The following is a 17,116-nucleotide window of genomic DNA, read 5'->3' on the forward strand; positions in this document are numbered from 1 at the left end:
AAACCTCATGGTCAGGTATCCACAAACCCTTATCTACTAAGTTTTCCTATGAACCTAACAACTTCTAACAAGCTTCCTTAAGGATCACAGGAAAATCAAAAGTTTTCCAGATTCATATTTCTAAACTTCATTTTCAGTGTTTTATTCACTATGAAACCTGGGGTTCTAAGGAAATTGTATTATACTTGTACAGTATTTATACATTGTATTATATTTATAACCGAAGTCTCTGGTTAAAGGCATCTGTCATGTTATAAATGTATATATAGATCCTTTATTAACAGTGGTCTCTCATGTAAACTCCATTCCCATGCACCATGCGCCTCACTAAAGTATAAATCACTCAAATGTACACGTTTTTAATTGTTTTATTGTTGCAGGACGACTTCAACACTGTCACACAAGTGGTGCACGAGAGAAGTGCAATTCCCCGATTATCATTATCACGGGATAATACAGTTTGAAACAGAACCGAAGAACAACACAAGCGCTCGTTAGAGTCTCCGAGCAATAAATAGTAACTCACGTCTCTCATATCTTCTGTACAGAGAACACCGGAATGATAATTACACCAGAAGGGGATCTACAACTAGCAAAAACACAACATTGGAGGATGAGGCAGTTGTACAGGGGAAAAAAAAAAACATCTGAAACATTCACAAAAACACAAACACAACCAACAGCAATACACACACACAAAAAGAGAAGGAGAAGGTTCATGATGACAAAACACTCTTCTACTGCAGCTCCATAACAAGGAGGGTAAAAAAAAAGAACTGGAATGTTGCTGGATCGAGCAAAAGACAGGGAGAGAAAGACAGCAGAGTTCAGCTGATGTGGAGGCAGACAGGGAACTAGTCCTCAAGAGTACGGAAAGCGTTCTGCATGTCTTCGAGCAGCAGCGCATAATCGGCTTTAATCTTGGCCTCGCCCTCCTTAACAGGGTCCTGAGAGAAAGACAATGCAAAAATATTTATTTTATTCTTTTGTCCCCTCCCCTTGCCAATATGGCAAAAAAAAAAACCTTACCTTGGAATAAAAAATTATTATATATCATAAAAAAAAAAATGTCTAGTTTAATTCAATGTAAGAGAAAAGCAATCATACGATGTTCTAATGCACCATTTCAATTCTGGTGTAGATTATTACCTAATAATCACAAACCTGATCCATGTTATTGCCTAATACTGTAGGTTATGAGTTCAAATCCCAGCACCACCAAGCTCCCACTGCTGGGCTCTTAACCCCTCAACTGCTCAATTGAACAATTAAGATCATTGTAATTTGCTCTAGATGAGGGCATCTACCACATGCCATAAATGTAATAATTGTGCTATAAATGTGTCAGTTACAGCACATTTGAACAAACTTGAGCTTTGATGTCAGAGCTGCTAATGTCCAAAATGTGCGATTTCCAAAATGATTCGCGAATTCAGCAGATCCGTAATATTAAAGCTTAATAAATCCTGATCAATGTTCCATGTTTGATTATAAATCAGGATGTGACTGTTACTTTGATTCGCTTTTTTAATGCTAAATGTTCACCTTAAACTTCATGGAGCTGATCTTGTAGAGGATCTCCCCCATGTGCTCACGGATCATGGACCAGGTGATCTTGTTATCGCTCTGGGCAGTGGTCTCCACGGCGTGCCGTGCCATGTCGTAGAAGGCGATCATGTTTGACAGGATGCCCACTGTCTTGTAGAACGGACAGAACCTGGAGATAAGGAATGCAAATGGAATTAGGGTTGATATGAGCGTGTACGTCAAAAATACGTTTTAATGGCGTGTTGCAGAAACGTATCAAACCTGTCGTAAGGTGTGTAACCGTTCTGCTGCAGGAAATCATCTTTAATCAGTTTGGCCACTTCAAGGGTGATCTTATCCGTTTCAGCCAAGGAAGCCTGGTGTAAAAAAAACGAAAGCAAATTTCCATAAAGCATTACCTAATAAACGGCACGCTCATAATTAAAACAAACGCAGATCCGGGCGAACCTCCTCACCTTGCCTACAAGCTGTACGATCTCAGCCAGGTCCTCTTCCTCCTGCAGAATCTCCTTAGCTTTGGTGCGCAGAGGCACAAACTCAGGGAAGTGCTTGTCATAGTATTCGTCTAGCGCTCGTGCATACTTGCTGTAGCTGATCAGCCAATTTACAGATGGGAAATGCTTCCTCTGGGCCAGTTTCTTATCCAGACCCCAGAACACCTAAGAGGGAAATAGTTTATAGAAGTAAAATTGCACTAGTGTAATGAATGTGTGAAAAAACACTAACCCAAAGAAATTGTGTTGAGTTCTTACCTGTACAATACCAAGTGTAGCAGATGTCACAGGATCAGAGAAATCTCCACCAGGGGGAGACACACTGCAGAAAAACCCCAATGTTTATCAGCATCATTACTGGCTCTTCACTGTATGGTTATGAAACATCTCATTTATATGAACATAAGAACATCAGCAGGCATGTCGCTTATGAAAGTAAATGTTAAAATCTCTGAGATAAACACTCACGCTCCCACAATGCTGACGCTGCCTTCCCTCTCAGGATTACCCAGGCATTTCACACGGCCGGCACGCTCATAAAACGAGGCCAGGCGAGCTCCCAAATAGGCAGGATAACCGCTATCTGTTACACACACACACACACACACACACACACACACACAGTCAGTGGACTAATTATGCATTTGCATAAGTAAAAATAAAAAAAAAGAATGATTTTACTTAATGGCAGTCAAAATGCACAGATTGATATTATTACAGCATTGTTGAGCTTTTAAATTATTTTCTTCCTTTTGTTAAATTGGAGATGTATCTCATTTTCAGAGGGGTACACAGTGCTAGGAAAAGATCATTCAAATGTTTGACCTGACACTAAAGCAGAGATAAACGAATTAGTGCTGTAAGAAATGGGGCAGTTTCAAAGTTATTTCGAATTTGAATAAATGTCTCTTTACATATTTGGGTTAATTTTAAAGCAACATGATGTATACAACTTGCAAAAAAATTCACTTAAGCCATCATCATCATCATCTCACCAGCAGGCATCTCAGCCAGACGACCAGAGATCTCCCTGAGAGCCTCGGCCCATCGAGAAGTAGAGTCAGCCATCATGCTCACGTTGTATCCCATATCCCTGAAGTACTCAGACAGAGTGATTCCTGTAGTGTAGATCAATATAATAATTACAGGTGAAACACACACACACACACACACGCACATGCACACACAATAGCTAAATCCTAAGTCACAGTTCGAAAGAGACGTCTCCCAGGTCAGTACCTGTGTAAATGGAAGCCTCTCGAGCAGCCACAGGCATGTTGGAAGTGTTGGCCACCAGAGCTGTTCTCTTCATGATGCTTTCCACCTTCCCATCTACCTCCATGGTTAGCTGTTGGACAAACCAAACCACCATCCATCATTCAGAACTCCACTCAAACAGTTTACTGCTACTTATTTAATGATCAAGGTTACGATGTGCTGTTTCTCACCTCGGGGAAATCTCGCAGTACTTCTGACATCTCGTTACCTCGCTCTCCACATCCCACATAGATGATAACATCACTGTTGGAGTATTTGGATAAGGACTGAGAGATCACAGTTTTGCCACAGCCAAAAGCCCCTGGGATGGCTGTAGTTCCTCCTTGTACACATCTGTACACATATAATACACATTTTAATGGACATGCACATCACTGTATTCTATCATTCAGTCACTGATTAGGAGTCTAAATTAGGGTTCTAATGCAAAGTTTTAGGGGTAAATACTTATGCAAGGTTCTGTATCAGTGAGCAAATTAAAGATACTGACGGGAAAAGGGCGTCCAACACTCGCTGGCCGGTTAGCAGAGGATGATTAGCTGGCAGCTTCTCAGTAACGGGTCGGATCTGGCGCACGGGCCACACCTGCACCATGGTGAACTTCTCCTTTACCCCCTCAAACTCCAGCTCCAGCACCACATCCTAAAATCATACAAATGCTTTTGCATCATTATCCATATTCTCCATAACAATGAAAATATTTATTTTATATTCTGGATAAAACAGCCACACAGCTCACCGAGACGTCATAGTTGCCAGGTGGTGCCAGGTAGGTGACGGTACCACGGTTTTTAGGTGGCAGCATGATCTTGTGCTTAATGAGAGAGTTCTCACCCACAAGACCATAGATGTCTCCTCCAGTGATGTGACTCCCAACCTGGAGCAAAAACATGAAGAACTTGCTGAACTGCTGGGAAACACTGCTAAAGAATCTGCTGAACTGAAGATGAACTGTAATAAACATCATTTGAGGAACACCAAGTACCACAAAGGTGCATTATACTAAAGCTGTTGCGAGTGATATGACACTCAGATGTGTTCAAACCTGTTTTAACTGCCCATAGAACAAACTTCAACCTGATCTGATCTGAGCATCTAAGCTGTGCTTCCTGAAATGATCATAGAGTTAAGATCAGCGCTGTGATGGATGATTTCACTTAAACAAGACAGGTTCGAAAGATAGCTTAATGATGAAAAAGGCCACTGTTCCCTACGCATTAAAGAAATAAAGAAAAAAATACAGATTACTGTCTTTGCCATGTGATTATTATGTCTTTATGTATCTAGCTGAAAACTAAACCAACAGACTACAAATACAAACATCACTACTCACAGGTAGATTTTTATACCATCACATGGTATAGTATTTAAATTTGCTATTAAACTAGCAGTGTGTTATGCTCAACTTTTACAAAATAGAAGTCATGCTAAACTTTTCTAATAGATTACCTTTTAATATGCAAATGCAAGTCAAATTATTTACAGAACTCAAATAAAATAATAAACATTTTTAGATGTTTGACACAAGGTGAGGGCTATGTAGTGTTGAGGCAGGTCATATTTACATATTAAGATATTTTGAGTTTGTTTACATTTTGAGTGGCAGTCAACCAAATATCTATTTAATTTTTTTCCCCTGAATACATACCCTTATACTCTTGAAAGGTTGGAACTCCCATTTGATGTCGCGGTTGAGGGCACCGATGTTCACTCCTCGAGGGATGTAAATGCTCTGGGTCAGGTCATTGATATCTTTCAGTGGACGCTGGATCCCATCAAAAATGGAGCCCATGATGCCGGGTCCCAGCTCGACGGAGAGGGGCTTTCCTGTACGCAGGACCGGGTCACCGACAGACACGCCAGCTGAACATTGCTCAGGTATACTATGCAACATGCTGGAGAATTGCCTGACTTTCACTGGCTAGAAGGTGAGACTAGCTCGCTAGAAGCTGTGACGTTTTTTGTTAGTAGATTTATATGGAAAGACTATCTACCAATCACTAATGAGGCTTTTTCCCCTGACCTTTGAATTCAAACCTGGTTAAATTTTCAGTCTCTTCTCAAGATCTTTAAAAAAGTCTCTCAATCATAAGTAGAAGTTGAGATGTTTTGTGCATCGCAATGCAGAAAATACAGAATGATCCAGTGGAGCAGCTCAATAAAGTAACCTAAAGGAGCAATGAATAAAAAGTCCCTAATCGGCAGCGTGTGAAGGATACAGGTTTCTTCGTACACCTGAATGGTGGCCATGTCTCCCTCTAACCGGATGATTTCTCCAACTAGCTCACTGTGCCCCACACGCACCAGCTCGTACATCGCCGCCCCGGCCATGCTGGAAGCTATCACCACTGAGGGACAAACACACGTATCAAACATTTATACTGTGGCGCTACATACAGATGCTTAATGAAAATCCTGGCAGACAGAAAGCGCTTCTTGAATTTACAATGAAATGATTGGATTAGAAAAGCGTGTCACTGCAGCAGGCAAATATGAGATGAAAACTGAAGCAAAGTAAAATGCTTTGTTAACACACCAGGTCCAGAGACGCCGTGGACGTATCCAAACTGTCCCTCCCGATCTTCATCTCCGATCTTGGGCAGCTTGGAGAAGTCCATGTTAGAAGTGTGTGTCTGAAGACAGAGAGTGAGATCAGACTATAAAGAGAACTTTCTGTACAGTGTGATATAATTAAAAGTCTGGATATAAAAATGATAAATCACCATGCGATTAGAGCAAGATTAGAGCAGATAGAAAAGCAAAACAAGAAGATTCACTTTGTGTTTCTGTAGACCAATCCCATGTTCTCATGCTGAATACTGATTTTCAGTCACCTGCCAGTTCCCACCCATTACCCATCTTTCCTTCATATAACAGAATCCAGTCAGAGCAGGTGAATGTGAACACACTCTAAAACACATGAAGCCCATTAGCAGTGCAAAACACCAGGAGGAAATTTCTGCCTTCTTCCACATACATAAGCTCACAACTGCTCATGACTGACTACTCCCACTCTGATTAAGTGGACTAAGCCCCGCCCATCCAGACAGTATGTCTGATTTGCAGCTTTGGGATTTTCATGACTCTCCTCGAAAAATGAATTCAGGTATTAACAAGATACAACAATTCAGTGACTCCAAGCAGCTGACCTTAACAGGATGCTGGAGTTTTTTCAAACTAACACCACACTGCCAGATGTTTTAAGAGTCGGCTTGAAACTGCACTTATTCACGTTCATGTGAGCAGTACGAGTTCTTCATTTCTTTCATGCATTTCTTTCTTTCTGTAAATTTTCCATCCGGATGAATACAGTATCTCTCTCATCTATCAGTCTGTCTGTCTATCTATCTATCTCTCATATGCGTGTTTAAAGGGACATCCAAAACCGTGGGCTTATGTTACTGTAACACCTCCTGAGTTGATTATTTCCTTATAACATGCTCAGCCTGGAAAGTTTAATTGCTCTTATACTGTAAAGACAATTTACACTGTAGTGATTAAAGCACTGGAGACTTCTTACTAAAATCCTCACAATTTCAAATATTTAATTTGTTAAATAGTAAAAAAAAAAAAAAAAAAAAATTATCATCACGTGAGGTTGGTTAAGGCTCTGGGTTACTGATCGGAAGGTTGGGGGGTCATTACCACTAAGCTGCCACTGTTGGGGCCCTTGAGCAAGGCCCTTAACCCTCTCTGCTCCAGGGACACTGTATCATGGCTGACCCTACACTCTAAACCCCATGTTCCTAACAATCCACAAATAAAAGTTCATTTCTTAATGTTACTCTTACGGTAATGTATTAGAAGAGCATTGATATAAACGTAAGAACTGCTATCAGAACTGTGTTACAGGAAATGAATCAACACCTTCTGCCCAGTCCGAATCAAGAACATGACTGTGGTATAAAAATATATGGAAAACATGGCTACGGAAAACTCTGCAGAATGACAAATCGACATCCTGCTAAACTGAAAACCAACGGAGAAAGAATGTTCGGCAAAACCTCAGCTTTAAATGTAATAATAAATGATCTGCTAAATCTACTGAAATGGACACAGAAAGCCTTGTGGACAATGAGCTCTGAACTGTAGCTTAAATCCACCAGAGAGCTTTTATGTTCTAAGACAGATAAGATTGCGTTCGTATGTACAAAGCGGCTATACAACTCTGTCACATGAGCTGACCGTGTGACTGACTAATGAAAAGAGGAAGGGAAGGGGGTAAAGAGACACTTGAGTAATTCTGGCAAGTCCGTGTGGATGTTCCACTTCAGCACGAGGAGCTGAAAAAAGAGAAACACTCTGACAACCAAAATGTCCTGAAAATAATGTCTCTCTTCTCCTCCTGCAATCTCCAAAACATTATCCAGAACATTCTTCTGCTATGAAAATCCACTGTTCTTCAACCAACAACAAAAACATTTCAGTCTAATCTGCCTGAAACGTGTCTTTCCTCAGGATCGAGAATGAGATGCGACTTAAAGCTGTGAACTCAACCACTGATTTAATTAATCAATTAATATCTAATTAGCAACATTAGATATCTAAACAGTTGCTGATTATAAAAGCAGGAACATGCAGGAAATTAAAACGGCACCAACTCCCAGCCCTGAGTAATGTCTGTGCACGAGTGTGTGTGTGTGTGTGTGTGTAATAATCTATTGAGCAATTTCCAACAAAAGCAAACTCTCTTAAAAAATCCAGATAAAGTAAATATAAAGATTCTTCTGCACCCATTTTATAATCCAGATTAAATATCTATTAATACAGTTGTAATTAATCTATAGTAAATACATCCTGTATTTAATCCTTTATATAATCTTCAGTTTAGTTTTAGTCATCTTAATGTAATCATTATGCTCCATTACAACTAAATTAGATTTTTAAGTTTATTTGGAATTTTTTGTGCAGGTTGTATTTGATATATTGCTGAAAAAAGGATTGGATTTTTTTGTAGCCATTTCCAATCAGAAGGAGAAACGTAACTCCTGATAATCCTAAAAAAAATTATTTTGTTTTTTAATTTGTAAATTGGTTTTTCGTTAAGAAATCAAACCAGAGATCATTGATACAGCCTGAGCTTTAAACAGGATAAACAAAAGGCAAAAAAGGTGTGATCTCTCAGAAATCTCTCTAAGAAAAAAATACAACAATAAATGTATAAACCCCAGAACGAGTAAAGTCAATAAAAGGGACGTGAAGCAGACAGGAGAGAAGTAATATATTACAGTCTGTACATATTCAGTATAAATGACTGGTACTGATTTATATCACAGTAGCAGAGCTCTTTAATCTCTAAAAAGCATTGAATATATTATTTATTTGATTCCTAGTCTCTTTTTTCACATTTACATTCTGATTTGAAATATATTTACTTTATATTCTATTGTAGCTGGTTTTGGAAAACTAGTGCAAGTTTGATCATAAATAAAATTAATTAAAAGGGGGAGGGCATCATATCAGGGTAAAAATGAATTCATAAAAAGAGGAAGGTGGAGCAGATCATGTGATGAAGAGAAACGTGAGCTCTGAGTTGATCTTTGGAGTTAAAAACAATTCAAGCCACAGAGAAAACTGAAAGTGAGATAATTGTATAATAAATTATAATACAAAAGACCAAGGTGTGTTTTTTATTTATTTATTTTTATTTTATTTATTTATTTTTGTGGGGGAGGGGGGATGGGGGGCGTTGATGTCTGCAGTCACGTGACTAAACAGCCAACTGCCTTAGCACGAACTACATACAGAACACATTTGAATGCATTTCCATATTTATTGATTGGTTATTTTATTGTATTATTAATGTATACTATTTATTTATGTATTATTTATTTATTTATTTATTTTACATTGTAATCATCCGATTCATTCCGGTTTGCTCGGATAGACTTCTGAATACGGGTGGGGTTTTTGGGGTGCTTTATTTTTCTCGTTTTCTTTTTCATTCTAGAACAAAATAAAAGTTTAAAATAGATTATTAAATTAATTAACAGAAATTTAGTCACGAAATTGCGCTAACCTGCACGCGCAGCCTGCTTGTTCCCAAGGTTACAGAAAGGGACGAATCAGCTAATCTTACACGAACAGGAATAACACAAAATGTAGGAAAAAAAACACACACACATACCGAAAATTTACATAATATAAAATGTAATTATTTAATAAAGGAATTTGTCCTTCTTGATTGATCGAATGAGGATGCAGTGGATGTAGCTTAGCCACCTATGCTAGCTACCTGGGACCAAATGAAAGGCCATAAATAACACGACTTTATAATACGTTTAAATTAAAAACCGATCTTAGCTGAGACACGGATGAAATATAAATATAAAATACCTGTAAACGGTGTAAAGGATCGGGGAGAGCTCCTGGTTCAGGCTGCGGGGAAAAATAAGATGATAGAAGCACAGATCAGCTGACTTCATTCACTCGACGGTGCGTGAGAAACAGGAACTGGGATACACAGCGCCCCCTAGTGTGAGCGAGAATAATTACTAAGGTATATAGCGTCCTCTAGTGTAAGCAAGAGTAATTACTAAGATACATAGCGCCCTCTAGTGTAAGCAAGATTAATTACTGAGATACACAGCGCTCCCTAGAGAGAACAAAAATAAATACTGAGATATACAGAGATATACAGCGTTCCTTAATGTGAGCTGAAGCAATTAATAAGATACACAGCGCCGCCTAGTGTCAATAAAGATAATTACTGATACACAGCGCCCCCTAGTGTGAGCAAGAGCAAATACAGTACTAAAATACACAGCGCCGCCTAGTGTGATCAAAGATAATTATTAATTTACACAGCGCCCCCTAGTGTAAACAATAACTAATACTGATATACACATTGTTGCCTACTGTGAGGGAGAGTAATTACTAAGACACTTCGCCCTCTAGTGTGAACAATAATAATTACTGACATACACAGCACCTTCTATTGTGAACGAAAGTAATTACTGAGATACACAGCGCCCCCTGGTGTGAATTGCCGAAAATAAATGTTATAATTGAAAAATAAAAACATTATCTAAAAGAATATACAATTAAGCAAATTTTATTTTCTTAGACCATTTTTGTAAAAAAAATGAAATAGTGTTCGATTTTAATAAATAAATCAGGTCGAAATTATGTTATTACTTTTTTATTGGAGGTATTTCACTTAGGATTGAAGCAAAATAAAAACGAGTTTCAAGCACTAAACTTTTAGTCTTTTAATGTTTCTTGGTTCAAGCATTTGAGCCTCGAACAAGATCGGTGTGGAAGAAAACCAGAGAAAGTTAATAGATAAGCATACAATTTTACAATTCAATAAAAAAAATACCGTTAGAGACGCAAATAGAGTACGGACTTTTAATTTGTTAGTTAAAAGCAATTGGCGTCACTTCCTGTGCCGATACCCAGGCTTTGCTTGTTGTTGCCGCGCCTTGGAGTTGCGTTATTTCTCCTACCCGTTCTCATTAAACCCCGCCTCTTGCTTTGGGATTGGTCAATAAATTGGTTCTTTAGGACGCATTCACTTTGTAACCAATAGCAGCTCACTACGTAAGCCGCGTTCACCCAATCGTGTTATAGAAGGCGGGGTTTGGCAGAAAACGATTGTGGAGAAAAAAAACAGTGGTGAAGCGAATTGACAGCAGGAGCGTTTGCTAGTCCGTTAGCAACCTACATGTGGAGGGAAGAGCAGCGAGAGTTGCTCACAGCCCAAAGTTAGCACATTTTTTCTTTTTCTTTTGTATCGGGACAGCGTCGCGGCGACCTCGGGGAGTTTTTAAAGCGTAGATAAGTTGAGATAAAGATGAAAGGGTGAGTAGCGGTGTGTGGATTTATATCCGCATTTAAACCGTCACTGAAAAAAAAAAGTTTTTCCCCCTTCGTGTCTTTTTTCAGCAGGGGAGGGCGGGGGAGTCGCTAGCGATGCTAATGCTAACCCTAATGCTAACGATAGCTTTCGGGCGAAATCCTTTGCCAGCCGCGAACTTCAGCTCGGTTTCAGACCCAACATTGATTCTTACAGTCACACAAATAACCCACTCAGGCTTGGCTGGAGGCGGAAGTGGTGCAGGAGAAGAAGGAGCTCCGTGCTGAGAGTAAATGTAAAAATGTTGAGTCAGACTGAACAGCTAGCAGCTCGCATGGCTAGCAGGGTATTAGCATCTCCTAACACAGGCAGTGGTTTAGCAGTGATTTTAGGCTTCACACAATGTGTTTCTTAGGGATAATGAGCAGCTCGTGTGGGAAAACCACGCACAGAATGGACATTAACTCGAGCTGTGGTCCTCAGGACAGCTGGTCAGGAGGTTAATTCCTGCCACTCGATCAGTCAGGGATGGCAAGGAACCGTGTGGGGTAAATTTGCATATATGCTAATGAGGCCTGGGCTTTTTGTACTCACTGACACATAAATCTGTAGACAAGAGATTTAGTGGTTGTTCACTCAAATAAATAAGAGTCGTTTTGCTCAAATTTAATAGTGGAAATTGGTTTTGACTTGAAATATACCCCTAAAGGGGACTAAAGGGCGTGTCTGCGATTCAGTGTCCAATTTAGTAAAAGCAGTTCCCTGCTCTGATTGGCTGTGACCACTGTTTATGCAAATATGGATTAGTGGGTATGGGATGACCATCTAAAGTTGCCTCAGTACATTAAGTTTAAGGTTATTGCTTTTCATGTAGTTCAGGACGATCCCAATTAAATCATACACCAAACTCTATAACCCTGGTGATCCTCTAACGATAAACCTGAAATTAAACCGTATTCGCTCTCTGCGTTTTCCTGTGGCATCTCCTTTGTAGTTGGTATTTGGTTCGCGTCGTAGTCGAGGCCGGTTTTTAAGAGTAAAAAATATTTTACTTTACCATGTTGCAGTCGCAGACCATAAATCATTATTTGTAAGTGAATTAACATTTGTGACCGAGTTTGAAGACCGTTGCAGACAAATTATGAGCATCGTCTAAAAGCCACCAATAGGAGGACGACTCGCAGCACAGCTACATGCGAGCTAGTTGTGACGCGAAACATGCTGATCCACAGGAAAAATCTTATGTCAAATTCACTTTGAATTCGCTGTATTTTGTATTTTATTACAAATAAATCATGTCATTATTTCTTTTTAATGCAAGTATTTTGGTAGTGTATCCTCATGCCTACACCAGGCCCACTGAAGTCCTGCTATTGCTCAGAATTCAAGCAAGATGTTTTTGGCATCTTGGACCATAAGACAAGTAATAATCTTAAATCAGCACTAAAATGGTAATCGTGTGTTATAGAAAAGCAAGACAAGTGTCTGCTGGTTCTGCCTTATTTGGCTTTTATTTGAGTGACATGAAAACCCAAACACCGGTTTTTCACTTAAGGTTTTGTTTCTCGAGGTTTTGAGAGACGGTACTTGTTGCGTTTTCGTTACTCTATCTATACCCTCGGCTGTAGCTGTGACCTAAAACTGCAGCTGTGTCATTGTAGCATGCAGTTGCCCTAAAAATACTGCTGTCGTTCCTCAACTGGTGTCAAGTGAAGGCAACAAATAAATCTGATTGCTATGATGAAGCAGTGCTTGGATTTTTTTGGGCAACCCACATAAAGTAATAACCAAATGAGCCATATTTATGTAGCGTGTCCTGCTGCTTACATCTGCCCCAGTTGTTCTAAAAGCATTGTTTTAAACAGCATGAATGTGTAATGTTATTCTTGTTGAGCATTCTGCTTTTGTTCCAGTAGCCGGATCGAGCTGGGGGACGTCACCCCCCACAACATTAAACAGCTGAAGCGACTCAACCAAGTCATCTTCCCTGTCAGTTACAACGACAAGTTCTACAAAGATGTGCTGGAAGTAGGAGAACTTGCAAAGCTAGGTAAGGCTCTGAGCTAAAAGGTCACAGATATGTTTAGATTTTTTTAAATGCATTACTAGGTTTATAGAGTAAGTGGGATTATTGCCAACACGGATTTTGACACATTTTACTTGATGCAAATATGGAGAGGCTTGGTGCACAGACTACCACTGTGAGTGAAGACAGCACACGTAAGCCTTCTCCTGATTTATTGTCTAAGGTGGAGTGTTAGTTACCCACTGATAAGTTACTACAGCTAGCAGTATCACTGTATTATCAGTAGTAGGAACCCTGTTGGTGTCTTCACAATTCAGTGATCCCTGCATGTGTGCTACATTTGTTTTGAGTGATTTTAAAAGTACTAAATTTAATGTTGTAGATATTGTCAATAAAACACGTGGAGACACGTTATGCGAAAGTAATCAACATCGCAGTTGCGTTTGGATCAGACGTACCATGCTGTCAGTCACGCTTCTTTTATTTCGCAGCGTACTTCAATGACATCGCCGTGGGAGCCGTGTGCTGTCGAGTGGATCACTCCCAGAACCAGAAAAGATTGTACATCATGACACTTGGCTGCCTCGCTCCCTACCGCAGACTCGGCATAGGTACAGATTTTCCACACAAAATGCTCAAGCTTTTTTTTTTTAACACAGGTTCATCAGGTGATATTTGAAGGAAAACTTTGTGTTGTGTCCCTGATTGTGTACAAAAGTATTGAAATTTCATTGTTTCGTTTGCTCAAAAGGAACAAAGATGCTGAACCACGTGCTGAACATCTGTGAGAAGGATGGCACTTTTGACAACATTTACCTGTAAGTTATAACAGAAAACTATTACAATTATTTTGGAATACCAGCACAGCGTGTCATGTGATAGTCTTTATGAATTTACAGTGTACACTCGAGTGAATCTGGTCTTCATATTCAGTCAAATTTGTCTGAATATCGTGTACATGTGCTTCGACAGAAGTGATTAAACTGAAGGAAAATCAAACTTTTTGTATTGGGTTAGGGTTAACATCAAGCATAGCATTTAACATTTAGTATGTAACTATAACTTATCTGTGTAAAGCTGCTTTCAGACAATGCTTATTATCAAAAAACAATATTCCTGATCTTTCTGGAATCAGAATCACTCCGCACAACCAATTAGATCATTTGTGGAGAGCACTTGCCTACCTTTACTCATTTTACTATTTATATGCAACATTAGGATTGTTACTATTACAGTCATTAAAATGGCTAAAACCCATCTAATTACTAAAAACTACAAAATGAACTGGTAAGAGATCATTTACAAACCTACCATGTAGTGAAACATGAAGAATATAAAGCCAAGCTGTAGCTGTGATGAATTGACTAAACAATCTTATATAATTTCACTAAAACGTAATATCATTGTCGTTTCACTGATCACTCAAAACGTTTCTTTGTGTTGATAACTTCAGCTTTTTTTGCTTGCTGCTGTAAATGTTGCTATATAATGCGCAAGATTCACAGTGTACACCTGTAAAATAATATACTTCTGTTTCTCCTCTATCAGTCATGTGCAGATCAGCAACGAGTCTGCAATTGACTTCTACCAGAAGTTTGGGTTTGAGATCATCGAAACTAAAAAGAACTATTACAAGAGGATAGAGCCAGCAGATGCTCACGTTCTCCAGAAGAGCCTGCGGAGCCCATGTGAGCCCCTAGCAGGAGACCTGCAGAAGGCTGAGTAGAAGCCGGAGCACTCTGGAGAGACGGATCTCGGCCCATATTTACAAAGTGGAACTGTGATTGATGCCCCAGGGCCTGTAGATACACCACTTTTTTGAAGGGCAGTTTAAAGAGAGAAACCATGACAAATTGCTGAATTTTTATTTTTTAAAAACAAAACTCAGTCCCAATCAGTTTGCATTTGTTTATTTTATTTTTTATTTTTTTTGTCATTTAGAGAGTTGAAATTAGACACACAGGTTTTTTTCCAGGCAGAATACATAAGTGCTCCAAAAAGCTGCTTACTTGTTACAGAGTAGACACGGTGAAAGTTAACTGTCAATACCCTTTGCATTTTGTTCTAAATCGTTAATGGCAAGGGGGCACGACGTTGTTGTTTGAACATGCCGATAGACCTTTTTAAAAGAGGACTGTTGTTTTTCGGCGAGAGGTGGTCCTGCCTGGTAGCGTTGGACGTCACACTACAGATCGTCTCTGTGATTTCCGGACCTTCTGTCACCTCGCCACCTGAGCCTGGGGATGCAGATGTGATTGATTTTACAGGCAGAGAGCAAGGGATGATTATTGCACGTGTCTCTTTGCAGTGCAAGTCTCTCCAATCTGCCTCGTCTGGATCATCTCGCCCCCTCGAGCCGGCATGAACATGGTCAAACGGTTTGAGAGTGAGAGATTGGGTGTGGGAGTGTTGGAATGAACACCACTCCCGTTTCTGAATATCTTTGCTTTTCTGCCTAATATTTAAAGTCCCCTTAACTTTTTTGTTTTGTTTTGCCTAATTGCTGGTTGGTTCATGGCTTTTCCTGGGGTGCTGTTGGTGCTTCAGATTTGAGAAAAGACTGTAAGTGCCAGTTATGGAGAGGAGGTGTGCTGTTGGTACAGTTACCGCAGAATATAAGACTCTTTTTAAAAACGCACGTGCCTTTTCTACACACTCGCATTCCACGTGCAAGAATTTGATTTTAATTTATTTTGAGTATTTTTTTTCCAAGATTTCACAAACCACGTTGATGTAACGCCACACCGAATGTAACTGTTGACATGGTTTCATTTAACAGTCTGTTTGATTGTAAAAAAAAAAAAATGTGGATAACATAAAAGGAAAACAGTTAACATTTTTATTGAATGGTTTCAGTCGGAATTTTTGTCTCCATGTCACAACACACAAATGTCGTTCGTTCATCAATATTAATTTCAGCAGTCTCCTCTTCGGCACACTGGCAGCTAAAAACCTACCCACAGCATGTCGCTCTCATTTCAGTGATGTTCACTGACCACAAAAAAAAAAAACCATCCGTTTTTTAACACATTGTGGGATTGTTGTGGTTTGGGTTTAGAGGTTCCTTATGCTGAACTTGGATTTGCAGGCCAGACCCCAGGGGAAGCCTTGACACTGCATGCCAAGAGGGATGTGACCGCTCCATTGTAGTTCAAGCATGTTTTCTTTCTTTCTTCCTTTGGAAATTTTTGTCTTTTCTGGAGCTCTATATTGTAAAACTTTTAAAACCTCTAAATAAAATACTATTTGCATTATTTGTCAGAACATGCTCTTGTCATACTGCACAAAATAGAAAGACGTGTGGATTAGGACTGGGAGATATGACAGCACAATATCAATATTGTGAAAAATTATGCCACAGTATAAAGATTGTGAAAATATTTTCTATTATATTTTAGGTGTTTTTTTATTATTGTTTTGGACCGTTGAAATTTTACATTTTTGTCCTTTTTTTTGTAGATCTGAACGTGTTTTGTACACAAAACAAAAGTATCTATTGTGACACATCGTGTATAATCTTGATATATTTTTTGACATCTCCCAGTCCTGCTGTGAATTTAATTTGGTTTCATCTATAGAAGACAATTTTTCCTACGGTTTTGTCAATATTGTAAGTATAAAGCAAGCAAGCATTCATTAACTTTTCTCATCAATGTGCTTGTTCTAAAGAATAAGCCATGCCCCTTAATTTAATTTAGTTTTATTTGTATAGCGCTTTTAACAATGGATATTGTCCCAAAGCAACTGTATAGAGAGAAAGCCTATAAGCCTATTGCCTATAAGTTTATCCCTAAAACGTGACAGTGGCAAAGAAAACCTTCACAAAATAGTATGAGGAAGAAACCTTTAGAGGAACCAGTTTGAAAAAGGAACCCATCTGGGTGGAACCGAATGTCTTGTACATCCATCATTATTGAGGTATACGGTTGAGTGATGGCCACTTAAATGCAGAACTTCATGAAAGCTGCACTC

At 39.2% G+C, this 17,116-nt stretch overlaps 2 protein-coding genes across 3 annotated transcripts; one reads left to right on the forward strand and one right to left on the reverse strand.

Moving 5' to 3' along the window:
- Positions 1–350: 350 nt before the first annotated feature.
- On the reverse strand, positions 351–9,792 carry atp6v1ab (ATPase H+ transporting V1 subunit Ab). Its single transcript, XM_046833560.1, has 15 exons — positions 9,657–9,792; positions 5,857–5,953; positions 5,540–5,668; positions 4,969–5,183; positions 4,060–4,197; positions 3,811–3,962; positions 3,491–3,653; positions 3,282–3,390; positions 3,038–3,160; positions 2,511–2,625; positions 2,301–2,364; positions 2,004–2,207; positions 1,810–1,904; positions 1,546–1,717; positions 351–947 (listed from the first exon to the last, which is right to left on the reverse strand). The coding sequence occupies exons 2-15, from the start codon at positions 5,936–5,938 to the stop codon at positions 855–857; spliced, it is 1,854 nt and encodes a 617-aa protein (XP_046689516.1). The 5' UTR covers positions 5,939–5,953; positions 9,657–9,792; the 3' UTR covers positions 351–854.
- A 1,127-nt stretch (positions 9,793–10,919) lies between these two features.
- Positions 10,920–16,398, forward strand: naa50 (N-alpha-acetyltransferase 50, NatE catalytic subunit). Of its 2 annotated transcripts, none has more exons than XM_046833562.1 (5): positions 10,920–11,123; positions 13,035–13,168; positions 13,636–13,755; positions 13,896–13,962; positions 14,693–16,398. In XM_046833562.1, the coding sequence occupies exons 1-5, from the start codon at positions 11,116–11,118 to the stop codon at positions 14,868–14,870; spliced, it is 507 nt and encodes a 168-aa protein (XP_046689518.1). In that variant the 5' UTR covers positions 10,920–11,115; the 3' UTR covers positions 14,871–16,398. The 2 variants fall into 2 exon arrangements, with proteins under 2 accessions (XP_046689518.1, XP_046689517.1); XM_046833561.1 differs by having other exon boundaries at positions 10,922–11,123; positions 13,032–13,168.
- The last annotated feature ends 718 nt before the right edge of the window (positions 16,399–17,116 follow it).

Source organism: Silurus meridionalis, chromosome 21, assembly GCF_014805685.1.
Source record: "Silurus meridionalis isolate SWU-2019-XX chromosome 21, ASM1480568v1, whole genome shotgun sequence".
Classification (NCBI taxonomy): domain Eukaryota; kingdom Metazoa; phylum Chordata; class Actinopteri; order Siluriformes; family Siluridae; genus Silurus; species Silurus meridionalis.

Bases quoted from the DNA above. Each gene is read 5' to 3' on its own strand.
- atp6v1ab (XM_046833560.1), bottom strand. From the start codon at position 5,938: ATGGACTTCTCCAAGCTGCCCAAGATCGGAGATGAAGATCGGGAGGGA. The intron at 3,654-3,810 runs GTCAGTATCTTT...ATATGTGTACAG, and splicing joins GTGTTGGACGCCCTTTTCCC to ATGTGTACAAGGAGGAACTA. The intron at 2,208-2,300 runs GTAAGAACTCAA...TTTCCCTCTTAG, and splicing joins CTACACTTGGTATTGTACAG to GTGTTCTGGGGTCTGGATAA.
- naa50 (XM_046833561.1), top strand. The intron at 13,169-13,635 runs GTAAGGCTCTGA...TTTATTTCGCAG, and splicing joins AGGAGAACTTGCAAAGCTAG to CGTACTTCAATGACATCGCC. The intron at 13,756-13,895 runs GTACAGATTTTC...TTTGCTCAAAAG, and splicing joins CTACCGCAGACTCGGCATAG to GAACAAAGATGCTGAACCAC.